Below are 21,235 nucleotides of genomic sequence, written 5' to 3' on the forward strand. Positions count from 1 at the left end.
CACCATATGGAGGTGTATGTAACATTAAAGTAATGTTAAGAAACATAAATGTTAAATAAAGTTTCTGTCTACAAGATGTTTCGTTAAGGCTAGTAGTACAAAAAACCATTTGCCAACAAGTCCAATTTCAGGACTAAACAGTCTTGAGAATAGCGGAAGCAAATGTGGAGGATTCCACAGGTTTGTCATAGAACTTATCAAGGATGTGAAGACTCTGTCCTCTTTGTGCAGACACCAGAGCTATCAACATAATCAGCTTGTGGGTCAACATTTTGAGGTCAAGGCCAGCCACAGGGCTTTTGGAAGCCAGATAATTTAACACTGGTTGAACTTCCCAAGTCGAGTGGTACCGTGGAACAGGTAGTGAGCCTTTGTATATGCCTTTCATAAATCTAGAAACAAGTGGGTGGCAACAAATAGTATTTTGGTCTTCAGAAAGGGTAATTGCTGATATGGCACTACGAGCAGTGTTAATGGTAGTATAGCTCAAGCCCTTATCATTGAGGGTGACCAAGAAATCCAATACTGATGTTAAAGGTGGGTTATAGGGATCTGCCTGTCGTTCACAACAAAAGTCAATCCACTGCTTGATGTACAGTTTATATTGTTTCTGCGTCCCATCTGACCATGACTGCAAGATGATTGTTGCAGCCTTCTCTGATATGTTGCGAAGCTGGAGGCTTTTCCCGAGACCTTGCAAGCTATCAACTTTAGCTGCTTGCGAAGGGGGTGTAGAGCATTGTTGTGAGGTTGTGTCAAGAGATAGTCCAGCTGAGGTAGCAACACTGAGTTTTCTATTAAAAGGTGAAGGAGCGTTGTAAACCAAGGTTGTGTCTGCCAGAAAGGGACTAAGATTACACCAGTAGCTTGATCCTGTTCTATTTTTTGCAGACAAGTTGCTATCAGGCTGAAAGGTGGAAAAGCATAAATTAATGTTCTTTCCATTGCATGAATAATGCATTTACATATTTTGCATTAGGGTCTGGTTTCCCAGACACGTACGTAGGTATTTTAAAATTAAGTCGGGAAGCAAAAAGATCTATTTCAAAAGGGCCCACATTTCATTAATGTGATCAAACACATCTGGATGTAGAGACCATTCAATGGAGGTGTGGAATACTCTAGATTCCGAGTCAGCTACTACATTGATGGAGCCTGGTATGTGGCAGGCACTGAGCCAAAGTTCCCTTTCAGTACACCACAGCCAAATTTGCTGGGCCATGTTGTTGCAATTTTCAGATTGGATACCCCCCATTGCATTGATATAAGCTACTGTCGTAGTGTTATCAGATTGAATCCTAATGTGCTTCTGTCTCACGAGATGACACAGAGACTTGAGACCTAACCAAACTGCTTAAAGCTCCAGGTAGTTCATATGAAACCCTTGCTCCTCTAAACCCCAAGGGCCACCAGTTTTCTGTTCCCCATACACTGCCCCACAGCCCTTAGTTGAGGCATCTGTTGTCAGGGTCATGTCAGGGTTAGGCTGAACAATCTTCTTAAAAGAAGAGTCCACATTATTTATCCACCAGGACAAATCTACTTTGGCATCCTTAGACAAATATAATGGCCCATCATAATTACCCTTGCTAGCCTGCAGTGCAAGGACCTTATTCTATTCTAGATTCCTGTAATACAATTCTCCAAATTGCACTGCAGGTAGACTTGACACTATCAAGCCAATGACGTGGGCAGTTTCCCTGACAGTCACCTCAGTTTTGAGTAGTAAATTCTGACAGGCTATACGTACGCGTGCAGCTTTGGTACGGGGAAGTCTAATTGTCATAAGAATACTGCTAAGTAAAAACCCAAGAAATTCTATTTCTTGTGTGGGAATAAAAGCTGATTTCACCGGATGAATTACGAATCCCAGGTTTTGGAATGTGTCAATCGTGTCCTGGACATTCCTCTTACAAGCAGCGTAGTCATATCCTAATAAGAAAGAGTCATCAATGTGCCCCATGCGAAGATGGCCCATTGATCTGATATGAGAGTAAACAGGTTTTAAAAAATTTGTGAACAGCCTGGGGGCACAAGCGAGGCCATTGGGTAGGCATGTGTATTCATAATAACTCCCTTGCCACTCAAATTTTAAATCTTTCCTGTCCTCTTTAGCAACAGGGACAGAATAGTATGCGTCCTTTAGGTCAACTGAAGCCATAAAGCACCCCGGACGCATGAGTTTAAGAGCTGTTTGAATAGTGTCCATTTTGAAATGGTGGTACGAGACAAATTCATTAAGAGGTTTGAGATTTAAAATCATTCGGTAGCTGCCATCTTTTTTAGGCCGCACAAATATAGTTGAGAGGAAGTCCCCCTCTACAAATTCAGTTTGTTCCAAAACTCCTTCACGGAGAAGTGTAGATATTTCTTCACTTATTATCCCCCTTTCACCAGGTGAGAAGTGGATTTGTTTTGGTGGGTGAGGTTGGACAGGGGTATTAGCTTCAAACTCAATATGGTAGTTCTTTATGGCATCAAGTATGACGTGGTCATTTGTCAAAGATTCCCAGGAACCGACATAGTCCTTCAGCTGTCCTGCTGAAAAAATACGGACCATTTGATGCAAATAATCCCCATCCATAATTGTTTTAGGATGTGTCCTCACCTCGTTATCATTTAATCTTTGTTGTTGGATTGGCTGGGTTTTTTCGGGGCACTCTTGTGTCCCCGGCTGTACCCTAAAAAAGGGCGTGTCTGAGATGCTTTCTGGCCAGTAAATGTCCGGTGGTATGGTTTGAAATTTGAGTGTCGAAATTTCTGCCTCCCAGCCTTTAGATAGTTATGGCTGGATGTGTGGGTGTCAGAGGTCCTCTGCATCTGCTGGCCTGCCTTCTTTGCATCTGCCATATCCTTTAGATGTTTTGACAATTCATCCCCAAATAGCTTTGTAGAGGGCTTGATGTCCTCTTTGCATAACCTTGTGAAAGGGGGGTTGAGGTCGGGCTTGATTAGCTCTCGTCGTTTCATATTAAGTTTATAATTGGCATTAGCCACGAGGGTAATGCTGTCCATGACCTGGTCCAGGACCTGACGGACGTTAGTGGTTTTGCCAGTTTGAAGGTCTTTTACCAACTGTTTCCCCAAAATCGACAGGGGTGATAAACCCTGAACAAGCAATTCTTGCACCTTCTGAAAAGCAAGGTCAACTGTTCTGCTCCCCCTGGGAAGCAGATCATAAAACCTCCTCGTTAACTGTTGTAGTACACAGGAACATACAGTTTTCTGGTGGAGGGTATTTATCAACTCTTTCCTTCACCGTTTCTGGTGAAAGACCTCCAGAAGCCATATTATCGATTAGACTGGCAACCTTCTCTGTTATGGTAGGAGATTTATTGTTGGTCTGTACAAATGCCTGAGTCAGGCTTTCAAGGACATCATTCTGCTATTCTGAGTCAGAGCCAGCAGATTCTTTCACTACGCAAGAGTCGCTCGGGTCGAGCACATTATTTATCGTGGCAGTAATATTTAGTTGTGTATTGCTCGTGTTTGAGCCTTCCTTTTCTGCCTCCACGTCTGATTCAGGACGAAGGAGGATGTCGTCTTTAAGACTGGTCAGCGTCGCTGTCTGCTTTTCTGAAGCTTTTGTCAATTGTTCCAAAGTATCGTTAAGTCCTCTGAGGATCGCCGCCATGGTGTTCTGTGAAGATTGGTCTACAGCATCGTTCGAGCACTGAATATCGGGTTCCCAACCTGGTGTAGTAATTCTAGTTGTTTTCTACCCAGTGATCTTATTGCAGACCCGATATTAAGAAACTTGAAGGTAAAAATGGAAGATTTTCTTGGCATAAGAAGTCACCGTGCTAAACTGATTTGCGCGCGAAAAGCACTCGTTATGCGCATGCGTCTAGCTATCTCATGGGATTCCTGGGGCAGTGATGACGAGATAGAATCCTTTTCAAAACTTAAAAAATGTCTGCAGTTAGTTATATATATATATATATATATATATATATATAGTAGCAAATGGACTACTCAAGTTACGCACATATGGATTTTAATACAGCCTGTTTCGTAGACCAACAAAAGTTGATCCACTCATCAGTTAAACTCCATACACACTGAGGCATCGTGACGGTTAACTCTAACTTAGCAACGTGATCACATGACATTGTTTAAAAAATTCAAATATTGACAACCGTGTGCGCGCCGATAATAGCGTTAAGAATACTTGAGAATATATTTCAGGCGATGTCTACAATTGGATATTATTTTATTAAAAACACCATTAAACTGAGCTACTCATGCACACCCAATATGAAACAGATCATAGACGGGCATAACAAAGCCACATTCAGGAACGCAAAAATGTCCGAAGAAAGCCGTCCCCAAAGATTGTGTAACTGCAGAAACGAAAACGAATGCCCTTTAGGAGGGGAATGTTTCCAAAGCGAGGTTGTCTACCAAGCCACAGTCGCTACCAGGGAAGAAACTGAAACGTACGTGGGCCTCACAGCGACAGATTTTAAGACTAGATGGCGCAACCATCGAATGTCGTTCAACCACGAGAGACGGCGAAATGACAGAGGCATAATTAGGGCATCATTTACACAATGTAATTGAGTTCTTCGCAACCAATCGTGGTTATTTCGCCCCTTGCACATTCTTGCCTTTTACTCATTATTATATCCTATTATTTAGGTCTGGATTACATTACGCAATACTATTTATATTTCTTACGTTTAGTGTAAATTCATGTCATTCTGTAAACCTACTAGGAGGGTTGGTTGGCGCCAAGAGGGTTGGTTGGCATCTCGGCAGCTCTTTACTTATTTCACCTTCTTTGCTTTATTTTGCCGGTAAACCGGCATAAAATATTTCGACATGGCAGTCTGCTTGGTGAAGAACCTTTGGAAGGATTAAACGAGCGCTGGAAAAGCGACCTCAAGGCAAAAATAGCTCAAACTGCGCTGAATGAGTTTGCAGCTCGAGCAGTCGATATGGCGGGCAACCATAAAGTCAAACTCTCAAAGCACACCACCTCTACTTTGGCCTATTGCCTATGCTTATCGCTACTCTTGTCCAGTGGCAATGTTGAGCGAAACCCTGGTCCAAAATCAACTTCTCAAAGTGGAAACTTCAAGTTGAGTACGGTAAAAGGCTTAAGAATTTGTAATTTGTGCGAAGTCTTGTCAACAAGATGGATGAGATCCGAGTTTTTTGTGAGACCCACCTACCGCACGTTCTGTCCCTAAACGAAACTTGGCTAGATTCATCAATCAGTGACAATGAAATTCAGCTTCCCGGCTACTCACTTGTACGAAGAGATAAAACTCGCCGAAATGGTGGTGTTCTCATTTACATTTCTTCGAACCTCAATTACAAAGTTATTCAAGAATTTGAAAATGATCAACCGGATATTCAATGCCTTTGGATGGAAATAACACCTCCAAAATCTAAAGGTTTTATTTTCTGTTCCTGCTACCGCCCACCGAATGCGGACAACGTTGCAACTTACGTTGAGGGCTTGAGAAATATGTTAACAGTAATGGCTGATCGGGAAAAGGAAATTGTCATTACCGGGGATCTGAATTTCGACCTGAAACAGTCGAATAAACCTGCATCTACGAAGCGCTTTATGAACATGGCGAAAGAGTTTAGTCTGCGGCAGATTATTGACAATTTCACTCGCATAACTGAAAATTCAAAGACCCTGATCGATTTATTTTTTACCAGTCGTCCGGATCTATATGTCTCCGGGGTAATACCAGTTGGCTTTAGTGATCACTCCGCAACATATGCCGTCCGTAAATTACATCGTTTGAAACCGCCTCCCCCGACGATAATTGATACTCGGAATATCAAGCGTTTTAATCGTGATGCTTTCATTGAAGATCTAAATAAAGTTCCATGGTCATTGATAAATTCCTTCGCAGATGTTGAGGACGCATGGGACTCATTTAAACACCTTTTTTGTGAAGTAGCCGACACCCATGCCCCAAAAATCCGCGTGCGAGTCAGGGGAAATAAAGTACCATGGCTGACACGTGAGGTAAAACATCTAATAAATGAAAGAGACCGCTTTCATAATCTGGCATTGAGGTCACACAATGAGCTTCATTGGAGCTCTTACAAGCGCTTACGCAATGTTGTGACTTTGAAGCTCAGAAAAGAGAAAGAAAGATATTACAACGAACTGTTCCAGGAGACAAGAGGAGATTCCCGTGGGACCTGGAAAAACTTAAAACGGCTACTCGGAAATGGCTCAAAGAGTAGCAGCGCTACTGCTCGTACAGCTAATGAAGCAAAAGACAAGTGTAACACCTTCAATAGCTTCTTTGTCTCTTGTGCCGAAGATTTAAGGTCGATCCACCGATCAACCGCGCGATCCTTTTCCAAATGGCTACCGCAAATTGTCCGCCCAGAAAAATTTAATCTACGAAAGATCACCGTGACGGAAGTTAGAAAGGCTCTTAAAGATTTAAAACCGAAGAAAGCTACAGGTGTTGATGGTATTCCATCTCGTCTACTAAAAGACGGATCAGACGCCCTGGCCTATCCACTATCGCTCATTTTTAATTTAACTATCCAACAAAACGTTATCCCTGCAGAATGGAAAAAAGCGAAGGTGACCCCTTTACATAAATCAGGTTCAAAAGATGACCCAAGAAACTACCGCACCATATCGGTATTACCAGTGGTATCTAAAGTCCTAGAGCGTTTAATCCACAAGCAGCTTGCAAGTTTTTTTGATGATCATAACTTGCTCTGTAAATTACAGTCCGGTTTTAGAAGAATGCACTCAACTGAGACGGCTGTAACTTATTTCGCCGACGAGATTCTCCTGAATATGGATAAGGGCCTTGTTACTGGTTCTGTGTTTATTGACCTGGCAAAGGCTTTCGACACAGTTGACCATGACATTTTGCTCAGAAAATTAGATTACTATGGTATATGCGAGGAAAGCCTTCTATGGTTTAAGGACTACTTTACGGGAAGAAAGCAGTTCGTGCAAATTGATTCTCATTCATCTGAAGAGCATGCTATAACTTCTGGAGTGCCACAAGGGTCCATCCTCGGACCCCTGTTATTCATTGTCTACATTAATGATTTACCACGTTGTGTCAAACACTGTTCTGTAAATATGTACGCTGACGACACAGTTTTATATCTCGCTGTCCCAACAGTAGACAATTTAACTTTTTACTTTAATCAAGATCTTCAATGTCTATCTGAATGGCTAGAAGACAACAATCTTGTTCTCAATGTTTCAAAAACTAAGTGTGTACTATTTACATCTCGAAGGCATAAAGAGCGCGATTGTATTTTAAATCTTAATCTTATCGGAAAGCTCATTTCTTGCGAAACTACTTTTAAATACCTAGGCGTGGTGTTCGACAATTTTATGACTTGGAAGGTTCACGCAGACTATATGTGTAAAAAGGTGGCGTCAAGAGTTAGTATTCTGGGCCGCATTAGAAGTTTCGTCACAAAAGAGGCAGCAATACTTGTTCATAATACCTTAATTCTTCCCTTATTTGATTACTGTGACATTGCCTGGAGTAAACTTTTACAACAAGATATAGATCGACTACAGCGCTTACAAAATAGATCTGCACGGATTATTACACGTTGCTCTCGGTCATCTGAAGCAATAGATCAGCTGCAATGGCCGACTCTTTCCAGTAGACGCTATTACCACAAGGCTAAACTCGTTTTTCTCTGTCTCCACTCATTAGTTCCTAGTTACTTTTCATCATATTTTACCAGATTTTCGAATATTCACAATTATTCCACGAGGCAAAGTCTGAGGCTATCCCTACCAAAAGTAAAACAGAATTTTGGGAGAAGGACCTTTCTTTTTACTGGCGCAGAAATTTTTAATAAACTTCCTTTAAACATTGTGAAGAGTGAAAACATTCAAACGTTCTGTCGCCGAGCAAAACATTTCCTTTTACCGTAATTTTGATAATTTTGATATTTTATTTACTATGTTATGTTTTAATTGTGTTTTAGCTTTGTAGTTTTAGGCTGTTAATGTAGTTGTAAAATCTTAGTCATTATATATACATATATATCTATTCTAGAAATTTGATGTAAATTATTTTCAATACAGGGCCCCTATGGATACCAGCCTTAGAGCTGAATGGGCTACCCTGTGTAAATAAATAAAGTTTGCTTAAAGTTTGCTTTAGGACTTTTAGTTTTTAGTTTTTATATAAGGTCTGGAATGCATTAAGCAATGCTATTTATATTTCTTACGTTAGGTATAAATTCAGGTCATTCTGTAAACCTATTAGGACTTTTAGTTTTTAGTTTTTATATAAATACGATCCACCTGAAGAAGGCCAAAGGCCGAAACGTCGCCACATTAAAGCTGGAACAGTTAGAAGTTTGCTTCATGTTTCATCGTTTTACACTTGCTTAATATTTTCCTTGAAGCATTGTATCCTCCGCGGATCCTTCTACTGGGATCTCATCGTTTGGTTTACCTTTTTACTCTGTTTAAATAGATATATATGTGTATATATATATATATATATATATATATATATATATGTCAGCGAAATAGGCAACGTAGGATCCATGACAGTGCTCGACAATGAAGGAGCGATTACAGTAGCAACTGGACCACTCAAGTTATGCACATATGAATTTTAATACAGCCTGTTTCGTAGACCAGCAAAAGTTGATCCACTCATCAGTCATCAGCGTGTGTATGGAGTTTGACTTATGAGTGGATCAACTTTTGTTTGTTTACGAAACAGGCTGTATTAAAATCCATATGTGCATAACTTGAGTAGTCCATTTGCTACTATATATATATATATATATATATATATATATATATATATATATATATATAACTAACTGCAGACAGTACTGTTTCGGCCTTCTGGGCCTCATCAGTGCAGTGCTAATGCTAGGATGGGGGAGAACCGAGACGATCACCCCAAACGACCCAACCTTTGTGGTATCGTCTAAGCCATGCCAGAGTGCTCAAACTAGAGTAATATATATATATATATATATATAATTATACCTCAAGAATTAGGTTACTTGAACTTTTACTGCAACTCTGAGTTTCATGCCTCTTGCGAAGCAATCGTCAGGCAACTGCCAGAAATAACGGTTACAATACATCGAAATTTAAAAGACAGAACAATGTGTACATGCGCGCTACATACTGCACGCGCTATCGTAAAGTTACGTTCTTTAACAGGAATTTCCTGGCATGTCTGCAACCTGATGTCAGCTCATTTCTTTTCTTTAAACTTGCCATTTGCGGTTTGCAAATGATAAAATATTTTTCCCACAAACACTAATTGCATCTTTTAGCTACATTGGAATACGAATTAGCTTGTTTCACCTGGCGCAACTTAATATTAAACTTAGTGTCCTTATCTTTAAGAATCCATATATATTTGCTAAGTTCAGTGGCATGCCTGTAACGTTCGTTTCGGAATGAACACAAGTAGTTCCTGTAACGCATTTTAAAAGCGGTGTCACAGAGACCAATGTACGTTTCCTTTGTGGTTTCTGTGGTGACCTCTTCCTGGTAAATTATGCTTTCCATGTTACAGCTTCCATCCATGGAGCATATGTCAGGTTTTCTACAGTTACAGCTTTTCCTAGCTCGATCATCAGTGCGTGCGAGTTTCCGGATTTCAGATTTATTGTGGTTAGATATGACAGTTTTAATGCTGCCCATGCAGCTGTAGCTCAGTTTAAGGGTGTTCCGGTTGAAAATTTTGTGAAGAGGATTAGTTTTTTGGGAAATGCTTATCAATAAGTGCAAGGAAGCATTTTCCGACGTTAGTTTCCACGTTCTTGCTGTAAGGTGGGTTAAACCATGTGATGTTCCGCTGCCTGTTTCTTCGTGGACGTGGTGCCTGGTTTGATGCAGCATCGAATGACAGGGTGTAGCTATACCCACTTTCTTTTTAGAGCTTCTTGATAAGTAGGTTTAGCGCTATCAAAGCATTCCTTGTTGGAAGATATCTCGGAGAGCCTCCTATTGATTGATTCAGGGATTTTGTGCAGAATGGATGGTGGGTGGTTAGATTTTTCATGCACGTACAGGGGGATGTTGTAAAAGGGTAATACTTCCCACTTGAGAGATCAAGCGTGACGTCTAGAAAATTGGTTTTGGTGATGTTAGCCTCGACTGTGATTTTTAAGTCATTGTCGCGGAAGACTTTGCAAAAACCTTTCTTGATATTCTCTATTTCCTGCGGTGTTCCGTTGAGGGCAGCCAAACCATCATCCCGGTATAAACCAATATTTTGACCATACTTCTCAGTAAGAATTGATAAGAGAAAGCATCCAACCAGCTCACACGTTTCCGCTCCATCGAAGAACCCCATGGTAACATCAAAGAGGTTGCTGGCAGATTTTTTCTCCCATGGGCAATCATCGTTAAATAGCAGAGATCGTTTTGCATGCAAGATGATTTCACGGATTGGGCAGTACTTAGAGGCAAAATCTACTGCTTTGGAAAGCAACTTCACTGTAATGGAGGGGTAGAATTCACAAATGTCGAAACAGATGAATGAAAGAGAGCTCTTGTTTTCTAAACTATTAAACCATTTGAGGACACTTGAGGTGTTTTTCCACTGGTTTACTTCACTGTTGGTGATGATAGGGTTGTTAATTTCATCAAGGAGATGCTTACTGATTTTCCCAATTTCAGGCTTAGAAGGGTTTATTAAGCGGCATGATGGATTGTCTTGAAAATTGGGCTTATGATCTTTCAACGTGATGAATGCATCCTCCTTAGCCAATTTCTCAATGCGGTCTTCTAACTTGAGTCACTCAGCAATTTTGGCAGACTGGGAGTCTAACTTGTCAACAAGATGATCGCTTGACTTTTTGTAGGTTTTGGTAATGTTCTCTTGAAGCAATTTGTCGTATGAGGAAGGACTCATGGTATAGAAATTATTGGTTTTATCGGCGGAAATGAGGAGGGTGCCAGGCTTCTTAATCTTTTTCTTAATGTCGCTATGTAGCTTACTTTGAAAACTGCATTTGGTGTCCTTGAATTTTAAGTTCTGGATAAGCTGGGTCATGGCATCTTCAAAAGGTAGCAACTCGTTGATTTGAGGCGCTATCTACTGCGCTATCTACTACGAGGATCGTGCATTATATGTATCTAATACCGCAGTTCAAAATATATGAACTTCATATATTTCATTGTATATTTATCACTTTCACGTATTTATCACTTTCACGGGTTTATTACGAATCAACTCAACGGCCTGCTCCCAGTTGGCTTGTTAGCTCAATTGGTAGAGCGCTGCACTAGTATCGCAGAGGTCAGTGGTTCGAATCTCGTACAAGCCTGACTTTTTTTAGGTCTGATTTTCGCTATTGCTTAAATAGCGCTATCTACTGCGAGGATCGTGCATCATATGGATTCTGTATTATTTAAGAAATGATAAGCTTTCCACCGCATCCGAAGTAGGAAATGCTCCGTCTTCTCGATGAATCTCTTCAAGTATTCGTTCTTTCCCGGCAGTGGGATATTCTTGGTTGAATAGTTCAAATTCACCTTCTCCATATTGATAGGAGATGAGTCAGACACAGTGCTCGACAATAATAGGAGCGAAATAACCAAAATAGTGGAATGAGATCATCATCTACTAAAAATGTGCTCAATAGCAGGGCTAGAGCTATGGATAATTATACTTCAATATTTAGGTTATTTGAACTTTTACTGCAACTCTGAGTTTCATGCCTCTCTCAGGTGACGATCTTAAGAGATGAGCATGCTTTTGGATAACCCTCTGAACATCAGGGAGGATAGGATTGTAGTCGAGGACTAACGGAAATTTCCAATAACGGAGTTATTGGAAATTTTTCCATCAAAATCGATTTTTCCAACATATCGCCGTACTAAAAACCTCAAAGACATTCTGGCGCCTTCTAGATTTTGTATGGGTGGGAAAGTTAGTCAGGCAGGGAGGGAAACGGGAGTTTGTTTTAAATGCTGCTCTAGATGAGTCCTTTGCAAGAATTTTTTTAATTCAAGATTCCAAATTTAAGAGTTTTTCCTCAGGCCGAACCTATAAGATTTGCCAAAACCTGTCTTGCTCTACCAGAAATGTTGTCTAGTTGGCCTCGTGCAAGAAATGCAATTTACAATAAGTGGCTTCTACTTCCACTGAATTCAAAGTGCGTTATCGTAATCACAAGTCAACTATGCGAACAAACAAAAAAACGTGCGAGCTTGCAGTCCACTTCAATTGTACCAAACACGAAATTTCTGAAATTAATTTTATTGTTATTGAGAAATTATGAGCCAAGGAGACGCAGCTTATATTGATAGATTATTACTTACGAGAGAGGCCTACTGGACCGCACAACTATGTACACTCAGTCCCCACGGACTTAACAAAAGACGCGAATTCAGATCCAAAAATCGCGTCCGCTATAATACCTAATTAGGGCATCATCTACACAATGTAATTGAGTTCTTCGCAACCATTCGTGGTTATTTCGCCTATTGCACATTCTTGCCTTTTACTTATTATTATATCCTATTATTTAGGTCTGGAATGCATTACGCAATACTATTTATATTTCTTACGTTTAGTATAAATTCAGGTCATTCTGTAAACCTACTAGGATTTTCAGTTTTTGATTTCTATGTAAATACGTTCCACCTGAAGAAGGCCCAAGGCCGAAACGTCGCCACATTAAAGCTGGAACAGTTAGAAATTTGCTTCGTGTTTCATCGTTTTACACTTACTATATATATATATATATATATATATATATATATATGTTATATGTATTATTATTATTATTATTAACTATTAGTTATTATTATTATTATGAACTATTAGTTATATATATGATTATTATATATATAACTAATACATATTAGTTAAAGAACACCCTTTCTCGAAACAGCTGTACATTAAAGAATTCGCACCAAGAAGGCAAAAAACGGCATAAACGACAGCAAACACATTAAAAGCAAAACTGGTAAACGTCTTTTTATTGAAAATACCACAAATGCATTTCGCAAGCTAAGACTCATGACTTTTCAGAGAGAAACTAAAATCTTAGAGGAAAGACGTTTGTTTTTTACTGATTTGCAGCTACGTTCCTACTTTCTGCAACAGCAAAAGCTGTAGTAGGGGTAACCCTTAGGAAAGCGATTGATATCAGCAGGAGAGCCTGAAACTTCACTCCCTCCGTTAGCTGCTTGATTACAGCGATAATTGTAGAAAGCCCCAATCATTTCACCGGCCTTAGTGGCTTTTCCTGTTTTTCCATGAATGGACACCTCTGCATCACAATTTTTAAACGAAGTCCGGCCACAGATCTGAGTGCAGGTCTTCCTGTCAGCCGTGTTTCGTACGAGAACAACATTTTGACAGCAGCCACTTCCTCCTGAGCTTGTGCTACCCCTGCAGGCAGCGGCAGCCGCCATATGTAGAGCCTGCCACCCCAAGTCGTACATTGAGTACTTGTCGTAACCAGCAGCGAGGAGGTTCTGAGGCAGATGGCCGGTGCTGTCGAGTAAGGCGAAGCTGTTGGGTTTTCCCGCCTTCTGGAGTAAACCTTTCAGTTTGTCGACCTAGCAGATTTCAGAGAAGCAACGGATTTTAATTGAAACGAAAGGTGAATAAGACGTCAACAAATACTCTCATATCATCTATAAGTTTAATTTCCTGCCTTACTGCTTAAAAAACATAAACCACTCCAAGCCAGTTTTTTTGTTTTGTTTTGTTTTTTGTTTGTTTGTTTGTTTTTTTTTTTTTGCTTTCTACCATAATTTCAGCATCTGTTGGAACAAACTTGGCCTCTATGCGCATCTCCCTACAACAAATTTTGATCAAAATAGGATCAAAAGTTTATCCAAAAAATTCGAAGAAGTCGCTACGAAAGCTAGTATGTTTGTCAGACTTAATTGAAACGTATTTTTTAAGTCGAACTTGTTACTTGAGGATTGAAGAGAAAGTAATGAGCATATTTATCTATCGATTTCCAACTGAGTACTGCAATTCGTCCATTACCTTCTAGATTCCCATATATTTGGAAGGTTAGCGCTGCTTTCGCTGTCGTCAACTCAACTTAAAGAAATTTACGTTTATTATTAGTGAGAACTAACCTCGTCTTCCAAAGCTTTCAATCTGTCGTTATTGCCTGTAAAAAATACGTTTATAAGAGATGTTAAAGATATCTTTATAAAACACCTTCACGAATCTTCTTCTCACTTTTCACAATCTTCAGGTTCTCGACGAGGTACTTTGAAAATAAGTTGTATGACATCTATTTTGTTTTGTTGGTTTGTATGTTTGCTTTGTGTTAAAGGTACATCAGTGAGAAACGCACTAGTCTAAGTTTTGAACTACTTACGTACCTGGTAACCTCGTCCATAGCTTGGTTTATCGATCTTTCTAAGACCTAAGCTTACCTGAATTTCCATCTCCCTTAAGTTTGCTTCCAGAAAGACAAGCAATGGCTTCAGTCTTAAAAAGTCGAAGATATAAAATTAGCGCAGCAAAGCAAGTCTTAATTTATGGTTTATTTGAAAAAATATTTATCGTCACATTGAGCTATGGACAGGTGTAAAAGATACAAACATTTCAGTGTCATTTAGCAGGATGCTCTTTTTTGTGGTGGCACACAGAAAATTAAACATGGTATTTAAATACATCGGGCAAAAATTAACTACTTGTCTGTTCATAATAGATAGACAAGAATTGATACACTCGATTGATACGTATAGAAAGATGTTTTTTCATCTAGTCACGAGCGTAGGACAAAGAAAAACTTCTGAGTCCACATGAAGAATCGAACCTCTGAGCACTCGTCTGGTGTTGCTTGAGCCATGAGATTTACACTGATATGCGATTACTTTCACGCTCTCATATAATCTAAATAACGTGACTTGCGAGTTACAAGAGGTTCGAGATGCCCTGTACCAAATCAAGCTGAATTATTTACGAGAGTTCGGGTAATATCCGACATTCAAGCATTCAGGCTTACCAGGCATTGACTCTCTGGGCATTTTTTCAGCTGAGATGTTGCGTTATTCCCCAGCTTCTTAGTTCCTAGCACCTCAGACAGAAACATTCCAAAGAAAACAACTCTGAAGATCGCGAACTTCTTCGTAACAAACAAGAAGCAGAGCTGAGCGCGTGGCGCTAAAAGCCAATAATCATTGCTTGCTTTTGTCACGCGGTGTTGTAATCGCTGTGAACTCAATTTGCCCAAAATTTTTCGCCTCAGTTGTTTCCTGTGAGTTTCAATAAATTTCATGGCTTTCTCTCGAGCTCCGAGAAAAATATGATCTGAGGGTTATAATTCTGCCAGTCTAGAACAAGAAATAAGAACAGTGAAATCATGTAATCGGAAAATCGACAGATAACGTACATAACAGCTTTCAAGGGAAGACAGTTGGTTCATAATTATAATCAATAATCCTAAGCTAAGAAATAAATGCAAAAGTTCGGTACACAAAAGAAAAGTTCTGTCACATCAATGCGACCATTGTCTCATAAATGATGCAAATCTCAGTGAAAGTGCTGACAGCTGGCGCTCGTTGTATTTGTGAAAAATTAGAGTGAGCAGTAAGTTTCCGAATTTAGATAAATATTATTGTGGACGTAGCAGAAAGTCTTTAGATATTAGCACGTGTCCGAGGGGGAATTGGCTGTTGAAAGTAGCGCGCTCAGCAAAAGGCACCAAGGACACTAAGTCTTTAACATTTGTTCCCTGATGCAATTGTACTTACAGCAAATTTACATCTGTCGCTTTTCTATTCCTTTCTCTGAGTAACTCTAGTCAACTCTCTATTTCTACTTTTTGTATCTCTGATCGACTCTCTTACTTCGAACTGTAGGAATGCAAAGATGCAACAATACATTTTAAAAGAAGTGACATTTTGATAGAAGTGAAGTCACACTTATGCTAATCTAAACAAATTTTTCGATCGACGATTGACTTTTGGAATGTATAAGTATAATTTCTAAACGTTCATGCATTGCTACTGGAGCTTCGTAAATAATTTGTTTGGTTTATGAGACAGGATATATTGAGAGGTAAGGAAAGACTGATCCCACCAGTAATGAAGTAAAATTGTTTACACTCCTACAAGCCTTGTCGTAATGAATGCAAGTCGAATTTGCAGAAGTTAAAGAAAGAAGAGGGGGGAGGAGGATAGAAAAACATGAAAAATCAAATTGAAATGAAAATTTAGTGCCATAGCTTTGATGGTTTCGATGTTTTTTTTTTTTCTCGAGATGAAAATTAAAATGAGAAAGACTTTCTCGACCCCGTAGTGGAGTGATAGAAGAGGACTGAAGATCGAGTCAGAGGTGAATGGAAGCAAACAATCGGAAGGTAATCACACTCTAACTTGCAAAGAAATTTTCCTCCTCTGGGGAAGATCCTGAGGATATTTGAGGAAGGAATTACAATTTTAGAGAATTCAGTTCGCGGTTTGGATTATGTTCATAATCAAACACAGCTGTTGGTAGCAGTTCTTTACTAACTCAAACCACGCATCATAGACAGCTAGCTAAGAAATTAGAGTTTTACCGAAAACTAAGTCACCAGGAAGACAACCCGAAGACAGAGAATATCAGGCTAATGATTAGGGTCTTTTCGGCTATCGCATTCTTTAAGAACGCTATTTTACATTTATCTCTGTAGTAAACCTTTCTCTACATCAGGTGCTGATGCAATGCATTCAGTAGCCAAGTCGACCAGCGTAGATGAAGACTGTGTATATAACTTTTCGGCTTCGCGGAAAAGTTGAGTCTCATGACGAAAAAACAAAAATGATGATCAGTGCATCTTAAAGCATAAAGTAAAATATTGCGAAACCTCGTCAAAGAGTCGAGAAGTTAGCTTTGTTTATATTTTTCGGTTTTTAATTTAAAGTGCTCAATTTTTTTTGTCATGTTTACACAGAGAATGAATAGGAAGTATTCCAGTATTCTATATTTTCCTCACAGAACAAATATTCACATTTCAAAACGCAATAATAACACTGACTAACACATCTGTAGGAAACGAAGATAATAAGCACTTATGCTTCAAAAGTTTATGTCGATCAATATTCTTAGTACTTGTGATATCAAGTAGGTGTAGTTCAAAAATGTAATCAGATGAATATGAGGGACGGCGCTGCTGATCAGTACAGAAATTAAGAAAATCATGAAAAAAATCGCCATCACTCAAAGGCCACACGTACTGTTAAAATATAAGTGTAACGAATGCATAAGTTTCGCGTCCGGCACTCTTTTCAAAGGAGAGGTAATTAATTTCTTTTCAAAAGGCGATACACTTTGAAAAAGTAATTGAGTTTTCACTTACACGCAAAGAAAGAATCACTGAAATTAATAGCTAGAAGGACTTTTTGTATGGACCTTGTCTGGTCGCTATAGTCTCCCTTCTTTTATTTTACTGGTTTAAGCTTTTATTATGTCGCACTTAAAAAGACAACAAATCATTATAATTTGTCGATTGGAAGACAGACAGGCAGCACTAGACTTACGGTGAACCAATGAAAACAGTACAAAGTACATGACAAGTTGTTAAGTGCATGTCAAAAGATGTTTTTTTTTTTTTACGAGCACTAATTAGGTGCTTCAAAAAGTGCCTAATATAGGAAAGAAACTTTTTGTAGAAGGAAGTTGATATCATGTAGAGTAAATTTTCCTTTCTCTCCAGAAACACAAATTTTGATAGTTTTTACAGCTCTATGTTGCCATGAGTTCTTCAGCAATGTTGTTCCTTGTTCTCGCATTTTCGTTCAATTTAGAAGCAGTGAACTGTTTTATGTTTCGTACGATACCCAGTCACGCATTTAAGGGTCTCAATTCGCAAACGCTCTACGACCTAGATTGGCTGAGTTGTTTAGAAGCTTGTAGCCGCAGCGAGACATGCGTGTCTTATAACTACAACTCGCTTCCAGATATTGAAGAACAAGGGAATGTATGTGAATTGATTAGCGGAGACAAAGATCTTGGAGAGTGTGATACCAATCGTCTTGTTTACCAACCTGGTTACATGTTTCATGCGATAAAACTCAGCAGGAAGGTATGTAAGAGAGTGCCCTGTTTCTCTATGAATCAAAAGGGTTTTTATTTACAATTAACAAGCGCAAACCAGTGCAATGGAGGTTCGTTTCCTTGGTGTGCGATTCGGAAATCTCTAGTAACCTTGAATTCGGTGCTGTGACCAGATGAATTGTTTACAGGCGAATACATGAAATACACGCCTGGCGACAGAACGAATTTTCTTTTTTATTGAGGTAAATCATGTGTCGTTGAAATGTCTATGGATCGTAGAAATGGTCTGACCCGATCAAACACCACCAGATTAACTGACTGACCGACTGATCCGATACCGAACCGACTGACGAATGACCGGCTGATCGACTTACTGACTCACCTAGCGACCGACTGACAAACTGACTGGCTAACCAACTGGCCTACTGATTTCCAAACTAATGTCTGACTGCTGAAGAACTGAGCTCGACTAAAGAGTGGTAAGTCCCATATCCTTCACTTTTTTTTCCTTTCAGGAAGCAACCGAGATAGTGCCATACAAAAAGACGGTGAAAAATAAAGGTAGCACTGAAATTTTTCAATTTCAGGTTGATTTACCTTCTCGAGTGAAATAGAAATTTTTTGTTAGTCAAGATAACCTCACTTTTGTTCAAATTGCTTTGAACTGGGCTCCAACCAGCTATTCTGATCTGTTACTATTTCGTTCATACCATTAATATTTTTATTATCATCACTGTCATATACTCGTGTTTTTGCTCTGTTTTCCTCTTAATCTTGTTTATTAGCTCCTTCATAATTGCATTTGTTACTCCCATTTACTTCACAATTCGTCATCGTCTGTGCAGTTTTTACCTAGTTTTTTTTTTTTTAGGTGCTGTGATTATTAATTTTCTTTTAATAGGCTTCACAGATTGCTACGAGTTATTTCAAGCGGGAAGAACACAAAGTGGAGTCTACACAATCACCCCTGACGGCAAAAACGAGTTTGAAGTCTTCTGCGATCAACAAAAGACAAACAGTGGTGGATGGGTCGTCTTCCAAAAGCGATTCCATGGCTCGGTTGACTTTTTCCGAGACTGGGCGAGCTACAGAGTTGGATTTGGTAACTTGACAGGCGAGTTTTGGCTCGGTCTCGACAAAATACACCGACTGACGTCCCTGAAACGGACTATTTTGCGCGTAGATCTCGGTGATTTCAATGGAGACTCTGCATACGCCACGTACGATAGGTTTCAAGTTTTAAGCGAAGAAAACTCATACGCGCTCCATCTTGGAAAGTATTCAGGTATATAATTAAATAACATAAGCATATATTAGAAAACTTTGAAGGAGTACATTTGACTTGAAGCTCAGTGTACTGCAGATTTTGAAAAAGTACACGTTATGGCACTGTAAAAAAAATTTACTCCGTGTACTTTTGAGGGATTCACATAAAAACAGGTCTAGAGAGGGGGAGAAGAGATTCTTTTCCATCTTAGGATGAAAATACACGAGCGAATTAGTCAGGAAAAGATAAGTTTCTAGGCTTTTAAGAGCTTTGCAATTTTTTTTATGTATGTTAATTTGTTCTTTGGCGGGAGGAGGTGAAAATAAACAAATGAATTAGTCAAGAAAAGAGAAATTTTCTCGGCTTTCAAGAGTTTCGCAATTTTTTTTGTATGTTAACTTGTTCTTTGGCGGAAGGAGATGCATCAACCTTAGCCTTTGTGCACATTGCAGCGTCAAGCGGTGGAGCTTTGAAACAAGCAGCGAGGTCACGGGAGGTTTCATACAAAACCGCCAGCTACAAAGGCTACTTCCCTGCCCCCTGAGGACTCACTGCTTTACTAAAAACGTATGAGCCTGACATTGATGATATCATCCTTGCAGGAACAGCCGGTGACTCCTTGAGGTGGCACGATGGTTTACCTTACTCCACCAAGGACCATAATAATGGGGACTGCCCTGCTATAGAATGTGCCAATATGTACCATGGGGCGTGGTGGTATGGAGCCTCCATCCGATCACACCTTAACGGCAAATACTATATGACACCGAATGCACCAGCATACAATGGTATCATTTGGGCAGACTGGAGGGGATTTAATACCTCCCTGAAATGGACAGAAATGAAAATGAGACCCATGTCTTGACTGTACAACAGTCAGCTAACCAGCTCTTCTTGCAGAGTAATGTTCGTTTCCTCAAGCTCTCTAAAGACACATATACCCTAAGTTGCATAGATTTAAAATAGGAGTCTTCAATCTCAAATCCTAATGCAAACTTATTGTCGACAATAAAAAAAAGAACAAAATATTCATCGTCCATACTATGCCAAATTAATTTGATTTTGAAGCACTGGTAGCGGATACGTCTGAATGTATCCGTTAGAATACATATGAAAAGTGAAATGAAAGGAACGAACAGAAATAAAAAAATCATCACGCAAATTCATTGTGGACTATACAAAAAGAATAAATTATTGATGGCCCATACTACGCAGATTAATTTCAAATTTAAGCGCCGGCGGAAGCTGAATGTATTCTATAGAACACATATAAAAAGTCAAATAAACCTAACAAACGAACAAACAGAAACAAAAAAAAAAAACAAAGAAAAAAAAAACAAATTGATAACGATAAAGACAAAAACAAAAAGAATCATATAGAAGACGACCGAAAATCTTAAGCGAACAAAAACAAACAAAATCAATAAATAAATAAAACACAAAGGCAAAGGAATGTGACATATGCGTTTTCTAATAGCTTTATTTTCGGTCCGGAGTAAAGGTCCAAAAGTGGACAGTAGGTAAAACCACCAGCATTGATAAAGTTCCCTTTTCAAATTTCTATGGCGTAATTTGGACGGAGCCTGAGAAATAACTTGACACAGTGAGCACATTAGAAGACGAAAAAGTAAAGCTGTTTCCCACTAATTATACGTAATCACAACAACAGGGTAGTGGAGGAGGGATGTGTTGGTGAGAAATATGGCATAAGGCTGTATATTATGTTATAAACACAAATAAAAAATCGAAGCCTTTACTGTTGTGCTCTTAATACGCCATTCAGTAAAATTTGTATATCGTTGAATTCAAATAAATCTTGTACAATTTGTTTAACACCACTGTAACTCAAGTTTCGATATTACTTCTATTTTAAATTGGTGAGATCCGTGTTCTGTGATTGGATGCTATTGCTAGCTATCTATTTTGTTTGTTTTTGCTCGTAGATTTTCTTTACGATTGTAAAGGCGCTCTCGAAAATAGACAATGATAATCT

General features: G+C 39.2%; 2 protein-coding genes across 2 annotated transcripts; one reads left to right on the forward strand and one right to left on the reverse strand.

The window, feature by feature from the left end:
• Nucleotides 1-12,915: 12,915 nt before the first annotated feature.
• Nucleotides 12,916-15,371, reverse strand: LOC111327344 (uncharacterized). The gene is made up of 4 exons (XM_022931503.2): nt 14,944-15,371; nt 14,369-14,423; nt 14,063-14,097; nt 12,916-13,528 (listed from the first exon to the last, which is right to left on the reverse strand). The coding sequence occupies exons 1-4, from the start codon at nt 15,214-15,216 to the stop codon at nt 13,055-13,057; spliced, it is 837 nt and encodes a 278-aa protein (XP_022787238.2). The 5' UTR covers nt 15,217-15,371; the 3' UTR covers nt 12,916-13,054.
• Nucleotides 15,372-16,314: 943 nt separating this feature from the next.
• On the forward strand, nt 16,315-20,583 carry LOC111327349 (fibrinogen-like protein A). Its single transcript, XM_022931506.2, has 4 exons — nt 16,315-18,003; nt 18,491-18,536; nt 18,877-19,260; nt 19,845-20,583. The coding sequence occupies exons 1-4, from the start codon at nt 17,674-17,676 to the stop codon at nt 20,105-20,107; spliced, it is 1,023 nt and encodes a 340-aa protein (XP_022787241.2). The 5' UTR covers nt 16,315-17,673; the 3' UTR covers nt 20,108-20,583.
• Nucleotides 20,584-21,235: the final 652 nt, after the last annotated feature.

Source organism: Stylophora pistillata, chromosome 9 (assembly GCF_964205215.1).
Source record: "Stylophora pistillata chromosome 9, jaStyPist1.2, whole genome shotgun sequence".
NCBI classification, from domain to species: Eukaryota; Metazoa; Cnidaria; class Anthozoa; order Scleractinia; family Pocilloporidae; genus Stylophora; species Stylophora pistillata.

What these genes read in the sequence shown, in the direction of transcription:
- LOC111327344 (XM_022931503.2), bottom strand. Translation starts at nt 15,216, where the DNA reads ATGAAATTTATTGAAACTCACAGGAAACAACTGAGGCGAAAAATTTTG. An exon ending in GCCCAGAGAGTCAATGCCTG is followed by an intron (nt 14,424 to 14,943) that starts GTAAGCCTGAAT and finishes CGACTTTTTAAG; the next exon opens with ACTGAAGCCATTGCTTGTCT. An exon ending in TAAGGGAGATGGAAATTCAG is followed by an intron (nt 14,098 to 14,368) that starts GTAAGCTTAGGT and finishes TATTTTTTACAG; the next exon opens with GCAATAACGACAGATTGAAA.
- LOC111327349 (XM_022931506.2), top strand. Translation starts at nt 17,674, where the DNA reads ATGAGTTCTTCAGCAATGTTGTTCCTTGTTCTCGCATTTTCGTTCAAT. An exon ending in CGATAAAACTCAGCAGGAAG is followed by an intron (nt 18,004 to 18,490) that starts GTATGTAAGAGA and finishes TTTTCCTTTCAG; the next exon opens with GAAGCAACCGAGATAGTGCC. An exon ending in AAAGACGGTGAAAAATAAAG is followed by an intron (nt 18,537 to 18,876) that starts GTAGCACTGAAA and finishes TTCTTTTAATAG; the next exon opens with GCTTCACAGATTGCTACGAG.